Source organism: Hylobates moloch, unplaced genomic scaffold (assembly GCF_009828535.3).
Source record: "Hylobates moloch isolate HMO894 unplaced genomic scaffold, HMol_V3 SCAFFOLD_13, whole genome shotgun sequence".
Lineage (NCBI taxonomy): Eukaryota > Metazoa > Chordata > Mammalia > Primates > Hylobatidae > Hylobates > Hylobates moloch.
Genome location: NW_026652288.1, coordinates 105,451,990 through 105,470,292, shown reverse-complemented (window position 1 = coordinate 105,470,292; position 18,303 = coordinate 105,451,990). Strand labels below are relative to the sequence as shown.

At 43.1% G+C, this 18,303-nt stretch overlaps 3 protein-coding genes across 13 annotated transcripts in view; 1 reads left to right on the top strand and 2 right to left on the bottom strand.

The window, feature by feature from the left end:
• Positions 1–7,485, top strand: part of IQCG (IQ motif containing G) — a 79,434-nt gene extending 71,949 nt beyond the window's left edge. Inside the window, exon 12 of the mRNA XM_032171993.2 lies at positions 7,365–7,485. Within this exon, the coding sequence (XP_032027884.1) occupies positions 7,365–7,372 (8 nt within the window). The 3' untranslated portion in view covers positions 7,373–7,485. The remainder of the gene's footprint in view (positions 1–7,364) is intronic.
• LOC116480015 (fibrous sheath CABYR-binding protein-like) lies at positions 1,205–5,089 on the bottom strand. The gene has a single exon (XM_032171995.2). It carries the CDS (start codon positions 2,156–2,158, stop codon positions 1,721–1,723), a length of 438 nt encoding a protein of 145 aa, XP_032027886.1. The 5' UTR covers positions 2,159–5,089; the 3' UTR covers positions 1,205–1,720.
• LRCH3 (leucine rich repeats and calponin homology domain containing 3) overlaps positions 5,098–18,303 on the bottom strand; it is a 93,648-nt gene continuing 80,442 nt past the window's right edge. For 5 of the 11 annotated variants that reach the window (XM_032171979.2, XM_032171984.2, XM_032171982.2 and 2 more), the window contains 3 exons: positions 17,576–17,713; positions 13,088–13,165; positions 5,921–9,049 (listed from right to left, as the gene is read on the bottom strand). In XM_032171979.2, coding sequence (XP_032027870.1) covers positions 8,846–9,049; positions 13,088–13,165; positions 17,576–17,713 — 420 coding nt within the window. In that variant the 3' untranslated portion in view covers positions 5,921–8,845. Of the gene's footprint in view, positions 9,050–10,955; positions 12,576–13,087; positions 13,166–17,575; positions 17,714–18,303 lie in introns of those variants that run through there. The other 6 variants (XM_032171983.2, XM_032171987.2, XM_032171986.2 and 3 more) reach the window with 4 other exon arrangements.

Genomic DNA, 18,303 nt, shown 5'->3' with positions numbered 1-18,303 from the left:
ATAAAAAGTTATAAAAATTATAAAAAAAAAAAAAAAAGAAGTAGTGACCAAGTTAGTTCTCTTCTGTGTTTTCCACTGGTATTCTGGAGGTGGGAAGGACTTGGAGAGAGTTAAGAAACAGCTGGTACCATCAAAGATGACTCATCTACAGGTTGTTTCCTATTGAGACTTTCCCAGGGAAGCCTGATTTCACTCGCTGTAAATTTCACTCTGCCTGTTAATTTCACTGTGCCTGTTAGGTGGGTTTTCAAACCTTGATTTAGGATTATACCGTTGACTTAGGGCTTCCTCATACCTTGCTGGGAAGAAGTTTCTGGTAGTCCTGTGAAGATTCATTCTTCTTGCTCTTTCTCAGCAGAACAAAGGAGTTCAATGGCTTAGCTACAGTGATGCATTAAAACTTCAGTATTTCCTGTAATGTCTGATTCTGATTTTACCCAATTGGTCTGTAGTGAAAAAACTCATATGAGCAAAAGTATTCAGTAGGAATTACAATATGATGTTATTAGCTGTCCAGCATAATATATACACAGCAAAGTTTTAGTAAATGTTGGTTCATGCCTGCCTTTTAGATTTATTGTCACTTTGGTGTTTTTATTCAAGTGAAAATGGCATGGAATACATATCCAGTTATAAGCTGCTTCAGCAACTTTTCTAGGAAACAGGGATACAAATTATAAATACAAGCTAGAAATAGGATGTTAGGATATACAACTTTACAAACTGTGAAGATGGGGACACAGGTTCTCTGGAAGGCTAGTTTGGAGATATTTTTGACAAGTGAAACACTAGGGCCACCAATCCCCACTTTATGGAGTGTTAAGATGAAAAGAAATCAGGTGTGTGAAAATATCTAACTTGTGCCTGGCAAATAGGAAAGCTGTCACTCTCCCTCTTCTAGAAAAAAAATGCGCCCACCAGATCATGCTTGCCTTGATGAATCAAAACAATGCCTTGGGATGCTAAAGGTTTCCAAGAGCAAAGTTGTCCTAATGTGTCACATACATTTCATGAATTAAGCCTTCTATCTAACTCCTAATAAAGCTCAGTCTTGATATCTGTACTTCCTTAAGAAAATGAATTTGATCTCAACAGCCTGTCCCGAAGCCCCCATTTCCGCTGACATTCCCTCTGGAAATGAGATGCCTTTTCCTTGATTCACCTTTGCCAAGGGAACCACACCTCAGGTTTGAACACTCTCCAGTCAGCTTTTATTACATGCCACTGAAGTGTTGGCTTTTATTTGAATGTCAACGTATAAAGTGGCATACAGGCAATTTAAAATAACATACATGATATTGACATATTTATACTTAGAACTTATGCAATATATTTACAGACATACAAATATAGGACAATGTTTTACAAAATCTTTCACTAATTACGTTTACATTTTCAGAAATAAAATGAAATTTGCTGTAAACCATCTCACTGCACTGTGTATATAGAAAGGCTTCTAAATATCCATGTTTTCATTTCTATAATCATTTAAGCGCTTAGTTTTTACGAATTCATCAAACTCATTAGCATAGTCACACATCATTAGTCACTGCTGAGCTGTAGAAAGTAAGAGAAATCACAAACTCCTTGATTAGCTGTATTTTAAAAAGCTCTTCAGAAAAGTGATCTACTACTATGCTCTGTGTTCTAGCAGAATACAAAGGCCCCTCTTTCCATGGGTCATTTCCAGACCTGGCTATTAGAAAAGAACACTGGAGCGCTAAACACAGATTATGAGTCTGAAATACTGGGAAACTGCTGACAGAAAATCTCTGTAGGTGGCAAGGGCTCTGCTGGGGGGGCTCTCAGTCCCCAACACTGTCAGTGATGGGAAGGGCTCTGCTGGGGGGCTGTCAGTCCCTGACACTGTCAGTGATGGGAAGGGCTCTGCTGAGGGGCTCTCAGCCCCCGACACTGTCAGTGATGAGAAGGGCTCTGCTAGGAGGCTCTCAGCCCCCGACACTGTCAGTGATGAGAAGGGCTCTGCTGGGGGGCTCTCAGTCCCTGACACTGTCAGTGATGGGAAGGGCTCTGCTGGGGGGCTCTCAGCCGCCGACACTGTCAGTGATGGGAAGGGCTCTGCTGGGGGGCTCTCAGCTGCCGACACTGTCAGTGATGGGAAGAGCTCTGCTGGGGGGCTCTCAGCCGCCAACACCATCAGTGATGGGAAGGGCTCTGCTGGGGGGCTCTCAGCCCCCGACACTGTCAGTGATGGGAAGGGCTCTGCTGGGGGCTCTCAGCCCCCGACACTGTCAGTGATGGGAAGGGCTCTACTGGGGGGCTCTCAGCCGCCAACACTGTCAGTGATGGGAAGGGCTCTGCTTCAGGTCAGGGGAGCTGTGACAAGGTCATCTTCATCTTACACTGGAGTCAAGCAAAGCTAAATGTTAAACCGAATTGTGCTTTCCAATTTTAAAAAAAAAAGGTACATACAAAATACTGAATACAAAAATTCTCCCAACAAAAGCATCATGATTTGTTTTTGCATCTTGACACAAAAAAGAAATTCATACCTTCATAGCTCTGCCGAGGGTTTGAAAAAAGAGAAAAAAAATTCAAAGTATTTGATATTTTTCCTTCAATTATCAGCCAAAACTGCACACGGTTTTTCCTAACAATTCAAATACAAATCTGATTTAGTTTGATAAAAATACATTAAGGTTTCATAATATGTGCAAAATTTGAAATAAGTTGAAATTTCTATTTATCCCTATGGGAAAATTAGTTGCAAATGTTCCAAGTATTACATTATGTAATGTCTTCTAGAATTATTCCTTGCATAGTATATTTTTGGTTTGGTAGTTTTTTTGTTTTTGTTTTTTTTTTTTTGAGACAGAGTCTCGCTCTGTTGCCCAGGCTGGAGTGCAGTGGCACAATCTCAGCCCACTGCAACCTTTGCCTTCCAGGTTGAAGCGATTCTTATGCCTCAGCCACCCAAGTAACTGGGATTACAGGTGCCCATCACCACACCCGGCTAATTTTTGTATTTTTAGTAGAGACAAGGTTTCACCACGTTGGCCAGGCTGGCTTGCATATGTTAAAAACAATCCTGTCCTTTGCTGAGTTTCATTTCTGGTGGCATATAATTTGGAGACTGTACTGAGGCTTAATGTTGACAAATACAGTTTAAAAATGCACACGGCTAAATTCTAAACAAGTTATATAAGGGTATATAAGGGTTGATGGGTCTGTTGGGAACTATAAACATAATGGGGTCTTACATAAAGACATTTTACTTTTGTTCTGTAAGAATGGGCATTGAACTTAGATGCTGTATGTTATACAATTTATTTTATTTTTAGAGATGGGGTCTCACTCTGTTGCCCAGGCTGGAGTGCAGTGGTGCAGCCATGGCTCACTGTAGCCTCAACCTCCCAGGCTCAAGTGATCCTCCCACCCCAGCCTCCTGAGTAGCTGGGAGTACAGGCAGGTGCCACCACGCTTTTTTTTTTTTTTTTTTTTTTTTTAAATTTTTGGGAGACAGGGTCTTGCTATGTTGCCCAGGCTGCTCTCAAACTCCTGGGCTCAAGTGATCCTCTTGCCTCAGCTTCCCAAAGTACTGGGACTATAGGCGTGAGCCACCATGCCCAGCCTGTTACACAATTTTAAACCTGGTCAAGCAGTAATGTTCTGATGAATTTGTTTCTCTGCAAGAACAAGGAAGAAAACATTACTTTGACCAGGTACTCAACATGATTTGATCCAAAGCTACTTTTAGATGCTACATTTACCTGATAAAAAGAGGGATAACATTATGCCCAAATGGATGCATTGTAAAGAAAATCCAGAACAGTTAACAACTACAGAAACAAAAGAGATATCTTCCGCTTACTTTATTTACTTGTTTTACAAAGGCAGTGAACACCAAAGGATATCACCAACAACTAAAAGGAGTTCAAAATGCAGGGGAAGGAAAACTAGCTGAAATTTGAGGAAAGGCTCCTGTGTGGTGTGAGTCCTTAGGCGCTTTTCCTCCACCCATCGAGTACATAAAGGCGCTAGTGGTGGAGCCAGATGGGGTGCGTTTTTTTTTTTTTTTGAGGTGGAATTTCGCTTTTGTTGCCCAGGCTGGGGTGCAATGGCACGATCTTGGCTCACCACAACCTCTGCCTCCTGGGTTCAAGCAATTCTCCTGCCTCAGCCTCCTGAGTAGCTGGGATTACAGGCATGCACCACCACATCCAGCTAATTTTGTATTTTTAGTAGAGATGGTGTTTCTCCATGTTGGTCAGGCTGGTCTCAAACTCCCAACTTCAGGTGATCTGCCCACCTCAGCCTCCCAAAGTGCCAGGATTACAGGCGTGAGCCACCACACCCAGCTAGGAAGATGCCTAAGTGCTTTAATTCAGCCACAGAAACTGGCAGTTACCTGAAAGAAATAAAAGAAACTAGGCTTTTCCGAGCTAGAAGTGTATGTGCTGTGACTGCAATGTGTCTGCAGGCCCAGATGTCTGAGGAGCAGCAGGAGGGTGGGGAGGGAGGCTCAGTGAGACCAAGTGCGCTGTCAGCTTCAGGATTTGGAACCTGTGTATAGAGGGCTTGTTGTTTATAATGTCCAGATAACAGGATGACATAGAACCATCCTCTATGATGGTATGACTGCAGTTGAAGGGAGGCCTACAGCACTGACCTTAAATACAACTGTATCTGTCTCACTGTTTTACTATGCAAAATTTGGGCCGGGCACGGTGGCTCACTCCAGTAATCCCCGCACTTTGGGAGGCTGAGGCAGGAGGATCAGTTGAGCCCAGGAGTTTCAGACCAGCCTGGGCAATACGGCAAGACCCCAACTCTTAAAAAAAAGAAGCCTAGGCCTTCTGTATTATTTTTGTTTTGCCTTTGACAGAACAGTCCAACTCCTCTTAATATATAGCTTTTGATTTTAAATGTGGGTGAAAAATGCAGTGGGCCCATTACCCTCCCCCCCAAACATAAAAATAGCTAGCTTTGAACAGTGGTTTCCACTACATGAAAAACACGTGCAATGGGCCGGGTGCCGGGCACAGTGGCTCACACCTGTCATCACTCTCGGAGGCTGGGCACAGTGGCTCACGCCTGTAATCCCAGCACTCTCGGAGGCCGGGCACGGTGTCTCGGAGGCCGGGCACGGTGGCTCACGCCTGTAATCCCAGCACTCTGGGAGGCCGAGGCAGGTGGATCACTTGAATTTAGGAGTTTGAGACCAGCCTGGACAACATGGCAAAACCCCATCTCTACTAAAAATACAAAAAAATTAGCCAGGCATGGTGGCGGGTGCCTGTTGTCCCAGCTACTCGGGAGGCTGAGGCAGGAGAATCGCTTGGGCCTGGGAGGCGGAGGTTGCAGTGAGCTGAGATTGTGCCACTGCGCTCCAGCCTGGGCGACAGAGCGGAACTCCTTCTCCAACAAAAACAAAAACACGTGCAATGGTTGTTGAAAATGTAGATTCCTAGGCCTTACCCCAGGTCTACTGAATGTGAATCTGTATTTTAACAAATACTCCAGGAGATTCTAATGAACAACCAAGTTTAGAAACCAGCAGACCAGTTGTCTTGAGACCAGGTAAAAACAACGGCACAGCATGCTTGTGCCTAACGCAGAAGATGTGCTTTCTGGCACGTGAAATACGCCTGCTCTCCAGGAAAACACAGCCAGGTTAGGTGCTGGGTTTTCAGTAAGAGAAGTTTCATCTGAGAAAACCAATGGTGTCTTCATAAAAAAATTCAATGGAAATGGAAATAACCTCCCCTAAAATGGAGAAATGAAGCAAAATATTCCTGTTAGGAATCATGGGAACGGTCCCTTCTGAGAACACATAAGAGCTTTGTTTAAGCAGACAGCTGGCAGCAGCAATCACGGTGTCCTGTTCCTTGTTTTGGCCAGGCCAGTGCCCACGGTCCTGGGGATCCTCAAACAGCAGATAACTGGTGCTGCTGTTGCTTGGGTGGGGCAAGTTCCAGGAGAGCCTGGACCGTCACTGCAACCTGGCTCAAACCTTTCTCTTCTAAAATGTGGAGAGGCAAACATAATTGCTCCTGAAATGGGACAACGTAACATGAAAACAAACAAAAAAGAAAATCGAATGAATATCATAGAACTGAAAGGAAAAAGTAAGCACTTCTCCCCTTCATAATCATCAACTTAGATATGAAAATTAGTACCTGGGAAACTGGCCTCAGTGTAAATACAAGTTAGAGAGATGGTGTCTGACACTCACTGTCACTTTATTAATACAACTGAAAGTACATACAGATCATTTTCAAAATTGGAAAATTGACAAGTAGCATATATTTATACATACAACAGAGGGAAAACAATACCGCAGGGTGAAAGCAACATCCTTTATCTCTGATGAATAAAAGGTCAATACAGGTCTATAAAATAGGCAGGTGAAAACTAGAAAAACAATTCCACACTACCAGATGGCTCAAGAGTGAGAGAGATTACACTTGAGGGTTAAGTTCCTACCACAGGAATGAAAGACAGTTTGAAAACATAACTCAGCCGGCATGAGTTCTACGCCGTCTGCATGATAATCCTGACTGTGAAAACCAGGGTTCCCAGACCAGACAGGGCAAGAAACTCAGTGTATCCTGAGCTCTTGAGAAACTTCCCCCTAATTTGAATAATTCATGGAAGGGCCTATCTGAATTAAAAATCTGAATTACGGAATTAAAAAGGAAAAATATCTGAAAATGTAAAGGATTTAATATCCTGGTATTTATTTAACAGCCTGAATTACTCCAGGGAACTACCATGTAAGCTTAGGCAGGAACGTGTAGATTGCCAACATGTGAGAAGTGTTTACAATGTTTGCTTAAGGAAGTTAAACACCTCCTTAATGTGTGCATCATTAATTTGTTAGGTTAATCCTTTCTTGTGAGAGAAAAAGGCAAATCTTAAGAACAGCATTTATCACTGGCTTTCTGTTAAGATTAAATATTCCAAAAGAAAAGAGATTGCTCTTACAAAGAACAGAATATAGAATTCTGGTTCCACTAAAAAAAGATTATACATGTTTGTTAAAGAAAACAACTAGTTGTTTTGTGTGTGTGTGTGTGTGTGTGTGTGTGTGTGTGTGTTTGCTTTTCATTGAGACGATATTACTAGGAAATTTTATAAAACCAGTTACAATAAAATATATAACACATTTATTTTTGAGGCAGTTATTGGTACTTGTGCTTACTTTTTATTTAATACTTATTTTGATAAAATGAGGTAACTGTAATCTTTTGATCTAATAAAACTAGCAACTTTGTAGAAATACTTTGAGTGCAACTGCAAGTCTAGATAAATGATACTTAAAATGAACCTGCCCAGTGTTTTGCTGTCAGAAGAGACGTGCTTTCTCCAAGGCTGATTCCCTGATCTCTTCCTCTCAGCAGCGCCCTAGGACCTGCGCAGCCAGTGTTTACACTCAGAAGCCTGTGCTTTCTGGAGCACCCTCACCTCCCAGCTGGACTAGAGGGAGTGCTGTGTGTTCTCAAGAGAATGTACAATTACAACCCCTAAACCACATGAGAGCCTGTGTGTGTTTTTTAACAGGTGTTTCAACTCTGAGACATCTTAAAAATAAAACCAACCCAACTCCCCAAAGTCTGAAAGGCACCTACTAACACAGAAAACTGAAGTTTTCATCATCACAGTGTTGAGTGTTTCAGCATTAACACTGAACAGTCTTTTCACCTGTGAAAATAGCTGTCCCATTTCATATGGAAGAAAACCAAACCAGTGAGCCCCTCAGGCTGAACCCTACACCCGGATATTACGCTCCTCACAATCTCTCTTCACACTTGAGTTCATCCTTTATCCCAATTTTGTTAACAGAGTTCAGAAGGTTCCTGAATATTCAGAAACACCATTTATGAAACTAGAATCTAACCGCAATTATAAAGTAGTTTCCAGCATTAACGTCTAGCAGCTAAATGCTAGGCATTCTGAAAAAGCAAGGCAATATTCACTGCCTTGAGCACAGAACAGGGACTGCTGCCCTAATACTTCTCCTGCTACTGTTTCACTATTAAGAAGGTTTGAGTATGTTAGAAATCACATAAATTCCAATTTTAAACAGAATGCTGGGAGTGAACCTCAGTCATGCATAACAAACACAGTCAATCTGGAAGGGGCTCACCCTGAGAGGCCAGCTCCAACCCATCTGCTCGTGTGCACCACGTACAACGTATAGACTGGGCTCAGAAGAGCAGTCTAGGGAATCCACATGATCTTTAAACTGAACATTCTGACCAAACTAAAATTACTAAAATCACGGCCAATACCTTTCAAACGTCCAGACCGCAAATGCCTAGACGGACCTGTGCCTACCGACAAAGGGGGGATTCAGGATTTCAGGACACAGTTCAAAGCAGAAATCTAAGTGACCGGGTGCGGCCAAAACCAGAAAAGGCACGACGGTTCTCCTCATGAGCAGCTGCTGAAAAGGTTCAGTCACTCCACAATTTCCACACTTGTGCTGAGGCACGGAAAAACGGCCAGATGGGAGTTGTACTGTGTGACTTGGAAATAAAGCTCTACATACATGTCATATTCGAAGTACAAGTTCAGAATTGTATTAGTAAAAATGCTTCAGCATTTATGGTAAGAGAAACAAGGCCACAGGCCAGGAGAATGGGCAGATGACCAGGAGAAAAAAATGCTGGTCATTTCCTCTTGGTTAGCAATCATAAATGTTTACTATTGTGAGGGGGTGCTCATCTGCAAATATAAGGAAAGGTTTTACCTCCTTTATTGGTTAGCTCTTTGAGGGCCAGCGGGGAGAAAAAGCACTTATGTAAGTAATTCTGAATGAGAAACAAACCTCCTTTACCAAGCACAGGAATGAGGCAGAAAGTCACCGGAGTGCAATCTTTCAGCGAGCGGGGAAGAGCCAGTGATAAAGCACACAGAGAGTTAACATCACAGCACAGTAAAATGCCACAAAACCCAGAAGCTGCAGAGAGAGACAGACAAAACTGGATTCTTCTGAGTGTGCCCCAAGAGAAAGGAGCGTTTCAACAGTTCTTTTAACGCGGAGGTTTAGCTGAAGGATGTCGGAAGGGGAACAAAGATTGTCCTGTCCAAAGTGTGAGCAGGAAAGGAAAACAGAAAAACAAAGTCAGTGGATCAGAAATGCAGATTTGCGTATAGAATTCATATGATCATCTCAGTCACATTCACATATACACATCCCGTAACATTTTTACATTGAGGAACAAAAATAAAATGCTGAAAACCACAAAGAACCTTCTGCATGCTGAGCCTGATCTTACTACTAAATAGCAGAATAAAATTCGCGTGTTGGTGACTAGTCTGAACATTAAGAATACAATACATAGGCCGGGCGCGGTGGCTCACACCTGTCCCAGCACTTTGGGAGGTCCAGGCGGGCGGATCACGAGGTCAGGAGATCGAGACCATCCTGGCTAACACGGTGAAACCCTGGCTCTACTAAAAATACAAAAAGCCGGGCGTGGTGACGGGCGTCTGTAGTCCCAGCTACTTGGGAGGCTGAGGCAGGAGAATGGCGTGAACCCGGGAGGCGGAGCTTACAGTGAGCCGAGATTGTGCCACTGCACTCCAGCCTGGGCGATAAAGCAAGACTCCGTCTCAAAAAAAAAAAAAAATACAATACACAGAAGTGGATGTTGGTTTAGGGTCGTGTGAGGCCTGAAAGAAGTGAGGTGTGTGTGAAGCAACCTCTTTCCTGACTCATTCTTCTCTTTTTTAAAAAAAAAAAAAAGTAGGTCAGAAAGCAAAAACGAAAACTGCAGAGGCTGAGGAGACGGACGTTTTCAGAGAAGGCCACGTACATCGAAAAGGTTCAAAGACTGAGGAAAGCCTCATGATCAGGGGGCAATTTACTACCTAGAAGCCAAATACATTCAATGACTTGGCATTCCTTTAAAAATCAGGGGGTGTCTATTTTATTTTATTTTTTTATTTTTTATTTTTTTTTGAGACGGAGTCTTGCTGTCGCCCAGGCTGGAGTGCAGTGGCGCAATCTCGGCTCACTGCAGGCTTCGCCCCCAGTGGGGGTTCACGCCATTCTCCTGCCTCAGCCTCCTAAGTAGCTGGGACTACAGGCGCCCGCCACCACGCCCGGCTAATTTTTTGTATTTTTAGTAGAGCCGGGGTTTCACCATGTTAGCCAGGATGGTCTCGATCTCCTGACCTGGTGATCCGCCCGCCTCGGCCTCCCAAAGTGCTGGGATTACAGGCGTGAGCCACCGTGCCCGGCCAGGGGGTGTCTATTTTAACCAAGTCCAGCTCAAGAATGTGTTCAAAATGAACGCAGAGCTGTTAAGGGCCTCAGAGATCATCCAAACCCTCCATTTTACAGATTGCAAAATTCATTAAATAAATACAAACAAGAGTGGACTTGACAACAGGGAGACATCGTTTAACACATAACATAACGACTCTGGGACAAAAGATACTGGACTCAGATACAAGTTTTTAATCACCCATTACAGTTTTTTTGAATGTAGCATATTGAATAAAAGCATAAAAATAAAGCAAATACCCACATGCCCAATGTCATCAGAGGTTTTTAATAACTGCCTTGTTCTTTAGTATTTCACTCACACTTTAACTTGTATGACACTTTAAAAGTTACACAGAGAAGCAAAATTATATGTCTTTATCTATCTTATCTGGGTATAGAATCTGACAAAAATATTTGTAATATTGTTTTCTGTTTTACATTTTCAAAAGTGGTCATTATTCCATTCCCAATGTTCAAGTCACACAGAGCAAAGTGGGGATGTTTAAGTAAAGGCCAGAATGACCAGAAGTACAGGAGAAAAAGAAGACGGGGAGGTACAAGTTTCTTCTCTTCCTTTGGCAGAGGGACCTCAGAAGGCTAGTTTGAACCTACGAGTTTGTGTGTTTATTCATTTTCTTTCACTTTGTTCTAGACAGATGATTAGTTTTTCAGCAGAAGTAGACAGCATGCTGTCTAAAACTGGCAGTGGTTGTGGTGGGGACGTGGGTGGGAGGCAGAAGGGGAGAAGGAAGGGGCAGCCTATGGGGAATGTCCATTCCTCTTTGTGGTGACGGAGAAGGAGGGAGGATGCGTCGAAACCTCAGCCTAACCACTCTGGAAAAAGACCCAGTCTTTTAAAACTGTATTTTTTTTTTTTCTCCGTACTTGCCTTCCAATGGCACAGCTCTGGTAGGAACGGGGGCAGGCTGGCCCATAACAAACATGGTCAACCACTGCATGCAAATACCGACTTTAAGGTGTACTTTAAGGCACACTATTTTGTATTTTCTTGGCTGATGGCGGGAACATCCTGAAATAACTCCAAGGTACGGACTTTAAATCTCAGAGACCCTCAGAGGACGGTTCCGAAAGCCCCGTGGACAGGCACAATGACCGTAACTGCTGGTCAACGGTACTTTCAACAGGTTTTGACATCGGTTAAGTCCACGTGACTTGCTTGAGTGGGGCCATTTTCAGCACTCTCCTATCTATTTTGCGGTTCCCGTTCTCTGCACCAACCCATGCCATACTCTCTTTGTTTAAAGACACTGTGGCAGGGAACTAGAGCAGACACTGGATGTTTGTGTAGCAAGAACCTCTTCAGGAAGCAGAAGGGAAGAACTGGAGGCTAATGTGCACTATTAGAATAAACTTGTTTAAAAGAATGTATGTTATTTCTTCAGAAACCATATTCAGTGCTCTCAAAATATTTAAAAAGGTCTGTTCTAAAAGATGGGGCTTTATAAAACAACATAACATGAAAATGAAAATTTTGCTTTCAATTTGTCCATAGGAATCAAAAAGGTGTTTGCTAACTGCCACTTTATGTAAATTTCCATTCTTGTATAATTCAGTTAAAAAAAAAAAAAACAGCAAAAGAAAAAGTAAAAAATAAATAGTAGAATGATGATCTACCTTCATAAGAGAAAAACAATCCTGGGACTCCTGCTGGCTGATGCAGACGCTCTGTGGAGCTGGGTGCTCTCTCTTTCACTTTGTAACATGTGAAAGAGCTCAAAGATAAGGTTGCTCTTTGCACAAGTGATGCTGTGGCCTATTTAACTCCTGGCTAGTTAGAAAGAGGTACGGTGAATTGGGTAAAGAGAATCACTGTCATGAAAGCTACAGGAACAGGAACTAAACTCTGAGAGAAATGGGGGAGCTGCTGATGAGCCCCGGGGCCACCCCTGAGTTACTGATACCTAATTAGAAGGTGATAGAGAAGAATCATGTTTTCCTCCTTGCAGGCTATAGACAAAATATGTTAACAAGACTTGTAATGGTCGTGGTTAATGAAAAAGTATCACATGGCACCAAGTTGTTTCTTTAAATTTGTCTTTATACCATATAATATTCCTTAATAGTATAATACTTAGCTGGTTTAATATAATTGCTTTTTAAAGGGGTTATTGGATAAGAGTGTATCAAGTTCATTTCCCTTAGTCGCATCTATAAATAAATTTAACTATTTGTAATATTAAAGGGCAATAAAGTTAAAACTGAGCTGGAGGCAATAAATCCTCATAGCAGGACAACAGCTTAGAAACGGCCTGCTGCACGCCAGACTCCAAAGAACCAGAGCTTCGTGGAAAAACTGATGAAATCCAAATAAAGCCTGTAATTCAGTTCTCGTGTTACTTAGTTTGAATCACTGTCCTATGTTTGTATTAGATGTTAGTTAACATTAGAAGAAATTGAGTGAAGTACACAAAGGAACTCTAGGCTATTTTTTCAACATTTCTGGAAGTCTAAACCATTTTAAAAAGTATCAAAGCAAGTGTTAGAACACCGAAACCAACTGCAGCATTCTCAATCTGAGATTTACTTAGTTTTTGAAGGATATACTTAGTTGTCAAATAGCAAGTGGGAAAGTTTAGGAAAACAGAATAATTATTTCAAATTACTTATAATTATTTCAATTTATATATTTATAATTTCTTTGTGTGGTCCTTGGAAATAATCAAGGAAAACCATTCGGAAGTATACTGACTCTTGTAACACAAAGTCATGTTAATTATGATCGACTTAGCTCAGAGCTAGTCCTGTAAGATTTTAGAGATTTGCATTTCCAAAATTTTAGGACAACCAAGTCTATTTAAGCAACATAAAAAATGATAAATTTATTACCTGAGGTACACCGATTTTTCTGCAAGCTTCTAGGAAATTCTCCACATTTCGCCTGCATTTCGCCATTGTTAATTTAGGCTGAAATGAGGAAAAGAAAATGTTACTAGAGAAGTTTTGTTTCTGGGACACGGTCTCACTGTCACCCAGGCTGGAGTGCAGTGGCGCAAGCCTGGCTCGCTGTATCCTTGACCTCCCAGGCTCAGGTGATCCTCCCACCTCAGCCTCCCAGGTAGCTGGGACTATAGTTGCATGCCATCACACCTGGGCAATTCTTGTAGCGACAGGGTTTCACCACATTGCCCAGGCTGGTCTTGAATTCCTGAGTTCAAGCAATCTGCCTGCCTCAGCCTCCCAAAGTGCTGGGATCAGAGGCATGAGCTAAATGCCCAGCCTACTAGCAACATTAAAAAATATTTGCTAACTTTAGAAATACTCTTGGCAATCGCTTCATAACTCTCAATGCTGTAGGGGGTCAGCAAACTTTTTTTTAAAGGATCAGATAATAAATGTTAGTTTTGAGGGCCATAAGAACTGTTGCAACGCCAAGTGCAGTGGCTCACGCCTGTAATCCCAGTACTTTGGGAGGCTGAGGTGGGTGGATCACCTGAGGTTGGGAGTTCGAGACCAGCCTGACGAACATGAAGAAACCCCATCTCTACTAATAATACAAAAATTAGCCGGGTGTGGTGGTACATGCCTGTAATGCCAGCTACTTGGGAGGCTGAGGCACAAGAATCGCTTGAACCCGGGAGGCGGAGGTTGTGGTGAGCCGAGATCGCACCAGTGCACTCCTGCCTGGGCAACAAGAACAAAGCTCCGTTTCAAAAAAAAAAAAAAAACTGTTGGAACCACTCAATTCTGCTAGGAGCTTGAAAGCAACTATAGACAATATGCAAACAAGAAAGTGTGGCTGGGTTCCAATGAAACTTTATTTACAACAATAAGTGCTGGCCTGTGAGCAGTAGTTTGTCACCCCACACTTGAGACATTGGGTTTGGTTTTGTAAGGCAAATACTAAATAGAAAAACTTTGAACGAATAGTTACAAACATTTTTTTCCATTTTAAAACAGTGTAACACTAAGGCAGCAGTCCTCAACCTTTTTGGCACCAGGGACTGGTTTCATGGAAGACAATTTTTCCATGGACAGGGCTGGAGTTGGGGGGATGGTTTCAGGATGATTCAAGTACATTACATTTATTGTGTATTTTATTTCTATTATTACATTGTAATACATAATGAAATAATCATACATAATGAAATCTACCATAATGCAGAGTCAGTGGGAGCCCTGAGCTTGTTTACCTGCAACTAGACAGTCCCATCTGGGGATGATGGGAGACAGTGACAGATCATCAGGCATTAGATTCTCATAAGGAGCACGTGGCCTAGATCCCTTCCTCACATGCGCAGTTCACGCCAGCGTTTGTGCTCCTCTGAGAATCTAATACTGCTGTTGATCTGACAGGAGGCGGAGCTCCAGTGGTGATGTGAGTAATGGGGAGCGGCTGTAAATACAGATGAAGCTTTGCTCACTGGCCTGCTGTTCGCCTCCTGCTCTGCAGCCCAGTTCCTAACAGGCCACAGACTGGTACCCATTTGTGGCCCAGGGGTTGGGGACCCCTGCACTAAAGAAAACTTGGAGAGCAGCCAAAAAAATTAATTACCCATAGTTCATCATTTAAATATAGCTACAACACTTGATTGATTTCCTTTCAGTCTTGTTTTTCTTTTTTCTGAGACAGAGTCTCACTCTGTCGCCAGGCTGGAGTGCAGTGGTGCGACCTTGGCTCACTGCAACCTCCGCCTCTTGGACTCAAGCGATTCTCCTGCTGCAGCCTCCCAAGTAGCTGGGACTACAGGTGTGCACCACCATGCACAGCTAATTTTTTATTTTTAGTAGAGATGAGGTTTCATCATGTTGGCCAGAATGGTCTCAAACTCCTGACCTCGTGATCCGCCCACCTGGGCCTCCCAAAGTGCTGGGATGACAGGCGTGAGCCACCACGCCAGGCCCTTTCTTTCTTTTTTAGGGTCAGGGTCTCACTCTGTTGCCCACGTTGTTGTGCAGTGGCATGATCATGGCTCACTGCAGCCTCAAACTCCTGGGCCCAAGTGATCCTCCTGCCACAGCCTCCTGAGTAGTAGGTGCACGCCTAATTTTTTTAAGTATTTTTGTAGAGATGGGATCTCACTATATTGCCCAGGCTGATCTTAAACTCCCAGCCACAGGTGATCCTCCTGCCTGTCTCCTTCTCAGCTTCAGCTTGATCCCACAGGGAGCTCACAAGTGTGAAGCACACGACACTCCCTCCTTGAGGTAGGAGGGCTCAGCCCCATGCTTGTCAGTCACTGGCTATAGGCTTGGGGGAAGAGCAAGGTGGCCTAGGATAGGTCCCTGAAATACACTGGGGGAAAAGTATATTACATCTGTAAGTTTTGGATGGTGTAGTTAAAATACACATACAAATATAGATACATAAAGCAAGTGTGGCAAAATGCAAGAAATGTCAGATCTAGGTGCAGACTAGTTCGTTGTATGATTCTTTCCACTTTTCTGAAGGTTGAAATTTTTCATGATAAAAATGTGAGGAAAACAGAGGAGAGGTGTGCCAACCCAAAGCCTGTTGTTTTGTGGACTGCCATCCTGCAACTGATGTCCAGACCTCACCAGCAGTGCAAAGAGAACCTGCCAGTTATCTTGAATGCGTTTTCTCCCTCATCTCCCACCTGAGGTCGGTCACAGATCATGTCTTTTAACAGCCTTTTAATTTGGCATCTTTTCTTTTCTTTTCTTTTCTCTTTTTGGAGACAGAGTCTTGCTCTGTCTTACCCAGGCTGGAGTGCAGTGCAGTGGCGCGATCTCAGCTCACTGCAAGCTCTGCCTCCTGGGTTCAAGTGATTTTCCTGGCTCAGCCCTCCAGGTAGCTGGGATTACAGGTGTATGAACCACTCCTGGCTAATTTTGCATTTTTAGTAGAGATGGGGTTTCACCATGTTGGCCAGGCTGGTCTCGAACTCCTGACCTCAGGTGATCCACCAGCCTCGGGCTCCCAAAACGCTGGGATTATAGGCATGAGCCAGTGCACCCAGCCTCTTTTCCTTTTAAAACACAAGATCAACCAAGCTGGTCTCAAACTCCTGGGCTCATAGGATCCTCATGCCTCAGACTCCCAAGTAGCTGAGACTACAGGCACAAGCCGCTGAGCCTGGCTTGGGCATCTTTCTAGTGACCTACCTTTAATCTTTCCATTTCTCACTTAGCACCTAGATTCATCATTCCTTTTTTTTTTTTTTTTTTTTTCTGAGACAGGGTCTTGCTCTCTCACCTAGGCTGGAGTGCACTGGCACAATCACGGCTCTCTGCAGCCTCGAACTCCTGGGCTCAAGTGATCCTCCCACATCAGCCTCCTGAGTAGCTGGGACTATAGGCACATGCCACCATACCCAGCTGATTTTTTTTTTTTGAGACGGAGTCTGGCTCTGTCACCCAGGCTGGAGTGCAGTGGCGCAATCTCGGCTCACTGCAAGCTCCACCTCCCGGGTTCACGCCATTCTCCTGCCTCAGCCTCTCCGAGTAGCTGGGGCTACAGGTGCCCGCCACCACGCCCGGCTAATTTTTTGTATTTTTAGTAGAGACGGGGTTTCACCGTGGTCTCAATCTCCTGACCTCGCGATTCGCCCGCCTCGGCCTCCCAAAGTGCTGGGATTACAAGCGTGAGCCACCGCGCCCAGCCTAGCTGATTTTTGTATTTTTGGTAGAGACGGGGTTTTGCCATATTGTCCTGGCTGGTCTCAAACTCCTAGGCTCAAGCAATCCGTCTGCCTCGGCCTCCCGAAGTGCTAAGATTATAAGCATGAGCCACTGCGCCCAGCCTAGATTCATCATTCTAAACTGCAATTATAATCATGGTATTCCCTCTTTAAATCAGTGTGTCCTCATTGTCTGTACTAGGGTAAACTTCCTTGACATAGTTCATAAGGCCTTTGTACCACGGCCCCAGCTCACCTCTCTAGCCTTACCCCTTCCCATTTGTATCTACAACCCTGTGCACGATCCATTCTAAACAATTTACCAATTCCTTAAGTAAAAGCCAAACTTTCCTTAGCTTCTGAATCTAGAAATCCCATGCCTAGAAGGCCCCCTTCCCTCTCTGTGCTGATGGAAAATTCCTTCTTAAACTTCAAGAATTAGTTCAAATTTTGCCCGTTCCGGGAAGGCTTCCCTGAACTCTCCAGGTGGAGTTAAGGGGCCCCTTTTTGTATCCCTATAACACACTGTACCTGCCTTTCTTACATTTATCGCCCTGCTGTAAGTGACTGTATACATGTCTATTTCTTCTCGAGTGGAAGTGAGACCAGGAAAGTAGCGACTGGACTCTTTATATCTGTATCCTTAATATCTAGCACAATGCTTAAGAAACGTCTGTCCTCTGTGCTTAACAAATGTCTGATGAATAGCCAAGGCTTTTTAGCATTATCAACTTACTACAGCTGGTGAGGGAACATGAATGCTTGGGACAGATCGAGGTCGCACATGATTGGCCAAATGGCAAAGAACAACACCATCAGTTAGAGCTGCTCCGAGATCACAAGGCAGAGACACTTTCAACCGGTACTCAATGTGCTGAAAGAACAAACAACATTTAATAGATTAATTGAAGAAAGACTGACATATAGGACATAAGGGAGTTATAATGAAATCTAATTAGAAATCAAGATAAAAAGGAAATAAGTACCACAATATCCATTTTATCCCTCTATCCTAAGTTTAACTTCAGGAGATCTAATATATATGGACGGCAGCCAGGGCATAGTGGTACAAAGTACAACAAAAATTCATTTACAACTTCCTGATTAAAAAAAAAAAAAACCTAGATTCTCCTTCAATTCCAAAATAAAGAGGCAATCACTCACTATATATGTGTAAGTGTGATATTTATATATGTGTGCACACACATATAAATTATTACTCTGACAATATTTCTTTATAACAGGAAGCAGAAAAAAAGGAAAAAATTTAAATGAGTAGAGCTAGGAATTAAGCGTTATAGAATAAGCCATCTATCTCATTTTCTAAGTAAATAGCTGAAAAGAATTTCCTTAATAGCAAAATGTTTACATTCATCACAAAACATGGCACACAATGGGCACCTGTTGAATCTGTTAAAAATTACAGCTGGGCATGGAAGCTCACGCCTGTAATCCCAGCACTTT

What these genes read in the sequence shown, in the direction of transcription:
- LOC116480015 (XM_032171995.2), bottom strand. Translation starts at nt 2,158, where the DNA reads ATGGTGTTGGCGGCTGAGAGCCCCCCAGCAGAGCTCTTCCCATCACTG.